This window comes from Triticum urartu, chromosome 2A (assembly GCF_056163025.1).
Source record: "Triticum urartu cultivar PI428250 chromosome 2A, HENAU_Tu73, whole genome shotgun sequence".
Lineage (NCBI taxonomy): Eukaryota > Viridiplantae > Streptophyta > Magnoliopsida > Poales > Poaceae > Triticum > Triticum urartu.
In genome coordinates, this window is record NC_141874.1 from 622,013,187 (window position 1) to 622,022,161 (window position 8,975).

An 8,975-nucleotide genomic window follows, 5' to 3' on the forward strand; every position below is an offset into this window, starting at 1 on the left:
GGCTATCAATGTAATGGCAAGAATGATGTATCACGATACCAAGACGAGGTTACCGGTCTTGCTTCCGGTATGGTGTCAAAATGGTGGACCGAATACCAAGATGTAGTCGAGGTGGTCGTTGTTGTTGATGCGTCCGTGGCGAAGATGAGCGGCGGTGATGTTGATGTCGAACCATACCTAGATAGCCGAAACACAAAAGAATACAGAACCGCAACTCAAATTCTCAAAGCTCGAAGTGGCAACACGTGTCGGAGAGCGAAACGGTCCAAATGGTGGTGGTGTGCGGAAATGGTGATGGTGTATTGGTGGTAGGAGTGCGTGTGCGGAAATGTGGGGCGGTGGTGGTGACTACACTGGAAAAAAATTCAGTTTCGTCAGAGTTCGTCGGACGTTCGGATTGGGTCGGTCGTCCGGTCGTCAGACGTCCGGGCTGGGTCGGACGTTCGGTGCCTGGGCGAAATTCGGGCACGGGATGAACTTCACGTGTTCGTGATGGGGATGACGAAAATGGTCAAATCCGAAGGATTTTGTGGATGGAAAGGATGGGGAAAAGCTAGATCCACTCAAAACAAAGTAAATCCACGGATCCAAACCAACAAAATCTCAACACACGAACAAATCACAAAAAAAATTGGGGCTATTTTTGTGGTGAATTTTCGAATTAGGACGAAAAACAACGAAACAAGGCTAGAAACACAACGGGGAGGCTCCGAGATCGTGATCAACGTGGCTCATGATACCAAGATGATATAGGGTAGGAACCCTAGGGGCCGATCTTTCACGATAGGAGCGGATCCCGCGATGAACACGAAGAACACACGGGGAAAAACGAGGGGAACACAAAGGAAAACATGAGAGAAACACTAAACCAACACAAGCTAGTCACACATGTGCTAGATCCTCGGATACATAAGAGTTCACACGGTACACGATCAACTAGGGACGATACAAGGGTAGCCGGTCTTCCCGTGAGGAGGTCTTGATGTTCTTCTCCGCGAGGAGGTCTTGAATCCAAAGGGATCTTCTCCGAAGAGGTCGCGGTCTCTCTCGATGAGTAGATCCGATGTGGATGAGCAATGCTCTATCTCTCAAATGAGCTAAACCAATGCTAACCCTAAAAAGTTGGACGAGGTGGAGTATATACAGTCTTAGTGCAAAAGAGGGGGGGCGAAGGGGTACATGGGCTGTGGCCCAACACGAAACAACGCACAGGCGTCGGACGTCCGGGAGTCACGGTCGTCCGGAGGCTCGCGAGGGTCCGGACATCCGGGAGTCACCGGTCGTCCGGAGGCTCGCGAGGGTCCGGACTTCCGGTGCCTATCGGACGTCCGTAGATTCGGCTCGGGTGGTCTTTGGTCGGACGTCCGGTCGGGGTCGGTCGTCCGAGGAGCGCCGGTCGTCCGTGGAGCATCGGAAGTCCGTCGTTTTGGCTCGGGTGTGGAAGTGTCGGACGTCCGGTCTGGGTCGGACGTCCGGAGCCTGGAGGTCGTCGGACGTCCGGTCCTGGCCGGTCGTCCGGAGCCTGTAGCTTCTTCTTCATCACTTCTTCTTCTCCGTCGTCACATCCATCTTCCTCTTCCTCTTCTCCTTGCTCCTTAACTTCTCCATGATACCTGAGCATGCACAAAGTGTCCGTATGAGGTAGTAGCCATGTCTCATGTGCAGGGGCGGAGCCACGTTATCGCTTCCGGTGTCACTGGCACCGGGTAAAGTATGTGCTTACCTTATACATAGTCCTGATTTTTGGGCTGGACACCAGTAATTATTGGACCTGGACACTGGCCAGCCCAGACAAACACAGGCGAGGCAATGCAGCCCAGCTATAAATTAATCGATCCCTGGTCCTGTACATGCGCGTGTTGAAAAAAAAACTATCGATCCCCATACGGCTGTACCCTACCTGTAGGTGCGCCTGTTCGGTTGCTCGTCCGCTCGGCTTCTGCGCTTCAACCCTCACAGCGCCGCCGTTCTCAGCCCTTCTCCGTCGCGCGGCCAGCCGCCGGTCCGCCGAGCTGCCGTTGTTCAAGCATCGCTAGCCGGCCACCTCTACCCTCGCCCCGCTCAGGGATTGTTGGAAATTCGAGGTAGGTCTCAACTCTCAACTCAGCACTTGGGAATTGCCGATCTCTCTCAAATCTGAAATCTCTATTCAACTGTGTGTAAGAATTTCATTTTTTTTTATTTCTATTTTTCTAATTGTAAGGCTAGGGTCTTAAAATTTGAAGGTATTTGGGGACAATTCGCTGCGATTCATATATAACTAAGGGAGGATTATTTTTGTGACAGCAATGAGGCACAATGTCGAGTAAGTTTAGGTCCCTAATCGTATCATTCAATCAATACGTTTTGTTTATTGTTTCTATTCTTGCATATGCAAACACAAATAATGTAACTCGTACATTTTTACTAATACAATAATAATTAATCATAGGAGAATTTATGGAAATGTTTTTAAAAAAAAATGAAGCCTCGGCATAAGATGATATAACTAGCCCATCACATTTAGGATATATTGACATATGTCGTCATCTGATCATATTTGTTTTCATTGTTTGGAGTTCTTATGCTTAATTGTTCAAATTTACATAATCAATTAGTATTTCAAGTGGAAGTGAACAATTTATTTTGGTAAGAAATCTTGTTGCCATATAATTTGTGTTGTTGGGTGTGTTATTTATATATACTCGCTCTGTAAAATAATACAAGATAGTAATCTAAAAAGTCTTATATTACTTTACAGAGGGTATTATTGCTTAGTGTCCATCCTTGTATATATGATGTGCACGTGGACACCGGGACATTTTTGTTCTGGATCCGCCCCTGCTCATGTGGATCAAAGTGAAAATGTGAAAGAAGAGATGTCATCTCGGTTTTAAAAGCTCCTGCACATGCTTGTGTCATGGGTCCACAAGGTGTTGTAGAAGATGTAGTTGGTCCATGGAATGATCTTGGGATGCTCCGCATCACTGTGTGGACAACGAACGCGCCGCCGTGAAAGTAGACGACGACGGGAGCTTCCTTCCCGGCTCGGCTGCGGCGGCAGCGGGGAGGTAGAGACGCGCGGAGACGTTGGCCACCGGGTCAAGGACGACGTCCTTGGAGGCGACGCCGTTGGCGGGGCCACCGGAGGGGCAGGGAGGGACGGTCTCGGTACCTCGCAAGCGCTCCACGCGACCGCTCCTGTGGATGCGTATGAAACCGGGCATGTCGTACACGATCTCGGAGCTTTGGTCCATGACGGTGGACGGCGGCCTTTGCCTTCCCGGCGTAGTGCAAGACGGCAAGCGGAGCAACGAGCGGACGGCAAAGCTCAGGTTTTGTGATGGATTATCGTAGCAGAGTTGCACGATGGGTTATGAGATACTAATCCATTTTGTTGCACGGGTACCGATCAAACACGTCAGCTCGCAGTCTCGACGAAGTACGAATCATTTTATATTTTTTTTAACGGATTTGCCTCATTAATTAATTAAGAAGAGAATTGTTTGGTTAATTAACGGAAAACCGGACAAAAACCAATACATATAGATTACATATGGACTGCTCGCTAAAAAAAAACTCCATGACCTTACAGTTAACCAGACAAATATACATAACATGCAACAACCACAAACCCTGACACTTCTATGTCGCAAAAAAAACCCTGAACAAAACCGATGTTGAATACATCATACGCCAAGAAATCCACGGAGACGAGCCACTCGAAGATGGGAACAAAGAGACCGAGTATAGCCGCAGATGCCTTATCAATGGCGCCACTCTTCTTGCCTATGCTCCTGAGAGCCTTCTTCACCTTCTTTATTTTGCATATAAAAACCTCATCCACTAGGAGGCAAGCAATCACATTGCGAGACCTAGAACAAGTTGCCTCCAAAAAAGCGAGCAAATGGTCAAGTTTTTTCACAAAGACCACCTCGTAAATACGTGCCAACATAGCGTCACGATCAAAGAAGGGCGACCGAATTCGGCGTCTCAGAAGTAGCTACCAAAGCATCTATCTCATCAACCTCGGCACCCACGGATGCCACCTGGGCAACAACCTCAGGCGAGAGAGCAATAGCAACATCCAAACCTCCACGGTTCACATAGGCGAGTAGCTGACTGGGCTCCAACGACAATGGTGAGGGCGCAGTCGTCCCCTCCTAACGACCCCATCTCCTTAGGAAGCATCATCAAAAAAAGGCGAAGTGGGCTCCCCACAAAGCTTCTGCAACTCAAGCATAATCTATAACACTGGAGCCACGATCTCGACAACGGCTTCACTCCCAAAAGCAATCGACACGACGGGCAACGACAACCGACAAGATGTAGCACGAGGGGAGAGATGTAGCAATGGACTTTTGGGATCAGTAACACATTGCCGTATTGCACTGAACAGGACAGCCCGGGCCGAGACGGTGAGAGAAGCACACCGTAACTCCGTAAGCCTCGCTCGCCTCGCTTTCTAACTACTCAACAAGCTTCCAGGGCAGCCGCGACCCAGCAATCCTCTCTCGATTTTCTTATACTCTGCAAATCAGGTCAATTTGGATAAGAAAACATGTGTAAAATGTCACATAAAGCATGAATCAAAGACCTAAAAACCCAAGTCTGACTTATAAACCCGACCAGAGGTAGTAGCCATACTGTTGAATTCACTCCCTCTATTATCTGTTACTTCGTGCTAAACCAGCGACAATTAATATGGATCGAAAGGAGTACCCAAGTTCCTTCCCAAAGAAAACAACCATTTTCTCAATCCATATCACACTCCAATAGCCTGACAGTGAAGATATGGAAGAACCACACAACACCCGCAGCATAACAGCTGGCACAGCATCAAAACAGGCACTTGAATAAGAGGATAAAATCACTACAACACAAATAGAAATGATGTATACACTAAATACATAAGATCGGGCATCTTTTTACTGCACACACTATCCCATACATCCATATCACCTCTTGGCGCCCTTCTCACCAAACAGAATCGCCCAACATCGGATGCAGAAGCATCCCTGATTCCCTCTCAAGAGCTGCTGGCAACTCGCATGCAACTCAACCAGCAAAACAATTCCAACGAGTTTCACCATATGTGCCCGCAGTTCGACATAAGCCATCAAAGGCTGCGCTTAAGCACTGAAGCTTCAGGCAGTGGTTAAAGCATTACATGTTGTGCATGTGAAGCCTAATGTTCCATTAAAGCCGCATCAGTTTCTGATAATGGTGCGAGCAAGTCCTCGTACGCGTACGTGTCGTGGAACAAGGAAGGCTCCAACATAAGTGGCGGGGAGAACATTTGATCCAGAGCATCATCCGTCATAAACGATTGACCACTGACTGGATCAAAGAAGTTTGCAGCACTGCTTGGATCATCATAGCCATTCGGTTTACCTGACAGAGCTGGGGCTGCAGGCATTGGGCTGTCAGGATTGAAGTAAGGATCACCTGTGCTCTTGAGCAACTTCGACTGTGACGACGGTAGACCTGTCCTTTGTTTTCTTCGATTTGCCACAGCACCCACGTCCTTCCTTGAAGCAACTGTTGATAGGGGAATGAAAAAGTGCTCTGAACCATCGTCACTGCTCTTGTCCTGTGCACTCTCCCTGCTGCTCAATGGCTTTGACAGAGCGGCTTCACGAACAGAACGCCTGATGTCATGGGCAAAATAACCATCATTTTCATGCACTGAACCATTTGCTTGATCTTTGGTTGAGAGGTCAATAAGTGATTTCTCTTCCGGCATAATTTCTTTGCTAGGTTGGCGTGCTAGGGCATTCCGTCTTTGTGTCTGTATTCCTTTTCCAGAAGAACTCGGAGTCAGGCTAAATAAAGGAGGAAGCTTCAGAGCAGGACTACTCCCAGCCTTGTCAATGCGCATTGAAGAGAGCTTAGAAGTCATCTCTGAAACTTCGCAGCTGCTTTCTTCTGATCTTCCAAGCACTGTATTTTGCAAAGACAACTGTCTGGAGTTTGTTTGATCCATTGGGTTACTAGGTACACTATTCACTTCTTCTGAAAGTTCTGCTATTGACTGCTGCATTGCTGGAATAGCTTCTTTGAGTTGATTAATTAGGCCCTGTATACTGACTAAATGCTGGCGATGTTCAGCCAGTGTTGCAGTTAATGAGTCAGCATGGCTACTAGTTTCGCCGTCAGACGCACTGCGGAGTAATTCTGGCCCCTCCCCATCATTTGCTTTGGCCAAATGAAGAGATTGTTTATGAATACGCTGCAAAGCATGAGTCCACCGTCGAAGAATTTCAGCTACATCAACAGTTTGTTGGGCACGCCCATTCCTATCATCTAATCTTGAAAGGGCTTCTTCCTTTCCCTGGAACAGAGATATCTGCTCCTGCTTGTCCAAACTTGAACCCATATCCATTGCTGCTAGCAACTGCGATCCAGATATGCGATACCTATGCTCACGATGTGCTATAAGATCTTCAATTGGCCCGGAAGCTAAAACCTCATGCTGGTCTTTGCGAGCCAATATCGATTCCCACAAACGTGTTGCCTTAGATACCAAATGTGAATTCTGTCCAGACGAGCTTGATATACGTTCGTCCCACGGTTCCCCCTCTATCTTGGCTTTGTTTCTCATAACTTGTAGCTTCTCTAACTCCTGCTGCAGACATGCCTCTTCAGCACACAGACTTCGGAATTCAGCAGTCATTTCATGGGCTAAATTCGACCAGGTTGTTTGCCTCTGAACAGCAATATTTGCATTTTCTAGAAATTTTCTCCTCTCGAGAGCAATCCTTGCCTTGGTTACAGGAAGCAATGCAGCCGCATGAAGATAAGAGACATCTGTGAGCGCCGCCGGCAGTGGATTTGATGCCGCATCAGCCGGAAACGTCCTCCTGTGGACCTCCCTCAAGGCATGGACAGAGAGCTGCCACAAAAGCTCAACGAACCTCGGCCCGCAGCAGGTGGCGAGGGACGAAACCCTGGAGTTGCTCCGCGGCAGCGCCCCCTGCTGCTCCAGCTCGCTGATGACGCCTTGCACGATCTTGCGGAACTCCCTGGACTGCGCGGAATCGAAGATGGGCCACACCTTGTCGAAGTCCTTGGCGGACTGCGCGGGGCCGCGGAGCGAGGACAGGAGGAAGTAGAGGAGCTGCTCGCCGAGGCGAGGGTTGGAGTGGCGGAAGAGGCCGACGCGTGTGGGGGCGGCGCCGGCGCCGGCGCCGGCGGGGGAGCCGAGGACGGCGGGATCGAGGCCGAGGAGGAGGCAGTTGGTGTACATGGCGCCCTCCAGCTCCGCCTCCCGCTCCTTCTCCCGATCCGTCGACATGGCCGCCGGCTTCTGCTGGATGGCTGGGTTGGGGCTAGGTTTAGGTGGAGCGGGGGGAGGCCGGCGGCATTGGAGTCGGGAGATCTCGCGAGGCGGAGGCGGAGGTGGAGGTGGGAGACGAACAAACAAACAAAGAAAAGCAGGCCAGCCGGGCCGAGTCGAAATGGAAACAATTTTATTCAGGGCCGGTTCGGGCTCCTACGAAGAGGCCAATCTTGTCCCTGTTCAGACCGGCGGACCAGCGCAAGGTAGTAGAGTGGACGCTACTCATGTTGTGTTGTGGATCCATTCCATTCCGCTGTGCGTCCAGATTTTTGTTTAAGAATAGCTAAGCCCAACTCCAACGCTGATACCCATTTCATTCGGTTGTATCCGTTTGAATCATTGCGGACAGAAAATATGGCGCGGCCCAATGCACCGATGCAAACGAACGGCGTCCGTTTTTCTGTCCGCCGCGACCCATTTTCAGTCCAAATTTAAGCCGGTTATGCGTCGGCACGACAAAGGCATGGATGCGCGCGACACCCTTGTCCTCTCCTTGGTCCATCAGTCAGTGGCAGAGTGGCATTTCTTTCCCTCCTTTCTTTTCACACTCTTCCACTCCTCGTCGCCATCGCTCATTCTCGGCCGCGACGACACCGCCCAGGCACGGCCGCCGCATCCAACAACTTCCTCGCCGTACCCACTAACTTCCCCATCGCATCCACCAAGGCATGGCCACCACGGCATCCACCGAGGCCGACGTCTGTGGCCATTCAGTGCCGCCATCGTAGTAGGAGAAGGGACGCCTGTCAAGGGACGCTGGCACAACCCTCGCCTCTTCGATCACCACCGGAGGGAGTGGACATTAACATGCCTACAACCCTTCACATATCGCGCCTACACCACGCCCGACGCCGTTGCCGCCCGCAATGTGTTCGGCCTTTTGCCCCCAAGGTACCATGGTCGACATCGATGATGAATTTTTTCCATCAATGACATTTGTTCATCGGATGATTCATGTGACCCACCAACTTCCCCACCGCATCCACCGCATCCACCGAGGCCGCGCGTCTGTGGTCGTTCAGTGTTGTCGTCATAGTAGGAGAAGGGACGTCGACCAAGGGACGCCGACACAGCCCTCGCCTCTTCAATCACCACCGGAGAGAGTGGACATTGACATGCCTACTGCCCTTCACATGTCGTGCATGCATCACGCCCGGCACCGTTGCCGCCCGCAATGTGTTCGACCTTTTGCCCCAAGGTACCATGATCGACATCGATGATGATTTTTCCCAACAATGTCATTTGTTCATCGGATGATTCATTGTCCGATGAAGAGGACTTTGTGGTTGCTACTATGGTGTCAATGAGCACTAGGATGCGAACAATGTTTAGGGGGTCGATCCGAGACCATACTTCGGCCTTGAATCGTAATAGGGAGAACGATCATTGCCTACTCTATAACGATTATTTCCAATGCACATCCCCACTTTTCAATGTCAAGCTTTTTCGGCGACGCTTCCGGATGGCTAGACATGTGTTCAACCATATTCAGGAGGGAGTGGTGGAGTATGATGTTAATTTAGATGCAAGAGTGGTGCCCTAGCAAGGGTTGGCTTCTCCTGTTATCAGAAATGCACTATAGCTATCCGGATGCTTGCATACGAAATTCCCGGTGATTTTGTGGATGAGTATGCCGGATGAGTGAGTTCACATG

General features: G+C 50.0%; 2 protein-coding genes across 2 annotated transcripts in view; both read right to left on the minus strand.

Annotated features, from left to right (window-relative positions):
* The window catches only part of LOC125537547 (putative carboxylesterase 2), a 128,688-nt gene extending 125,366 nt beyond the window's left edge, over positions 1–3,322 (minus strand). The window contains exon 1 of the mRNA XM_048700863.2: positions 3,010–3,322. Coding sequence (XP_048556820.2) covers positions 3,010–3,236 — 227 coding nt within the window. The 5' untranslated portion in view covers positions 3,237–3,322. The remainder of the gene's footprint in view (positions 1–3,009) is intronic.
* Positions 3,323–4,686: 1,364 nt separating this feature from the next.
* Positions 4,687–7,475, minus strand: LOC125539248 (AUGMIN subunit 6). Its single transcript, XM_048702656.2, has one exon. The coding sequence runs from the start codon at positions 7,274–7,276 to the stop codon at positions 5,168–5,170; it is 2,109 nt and encodes a 702-aa protein (XP_048558613.1). The 5' UTR covers positions 7,277–7,475; the 3' UTR covers positions 4,687–5,167.
* Positions 7,476–8,975: the final 1,500 nt, after the last annotated feature.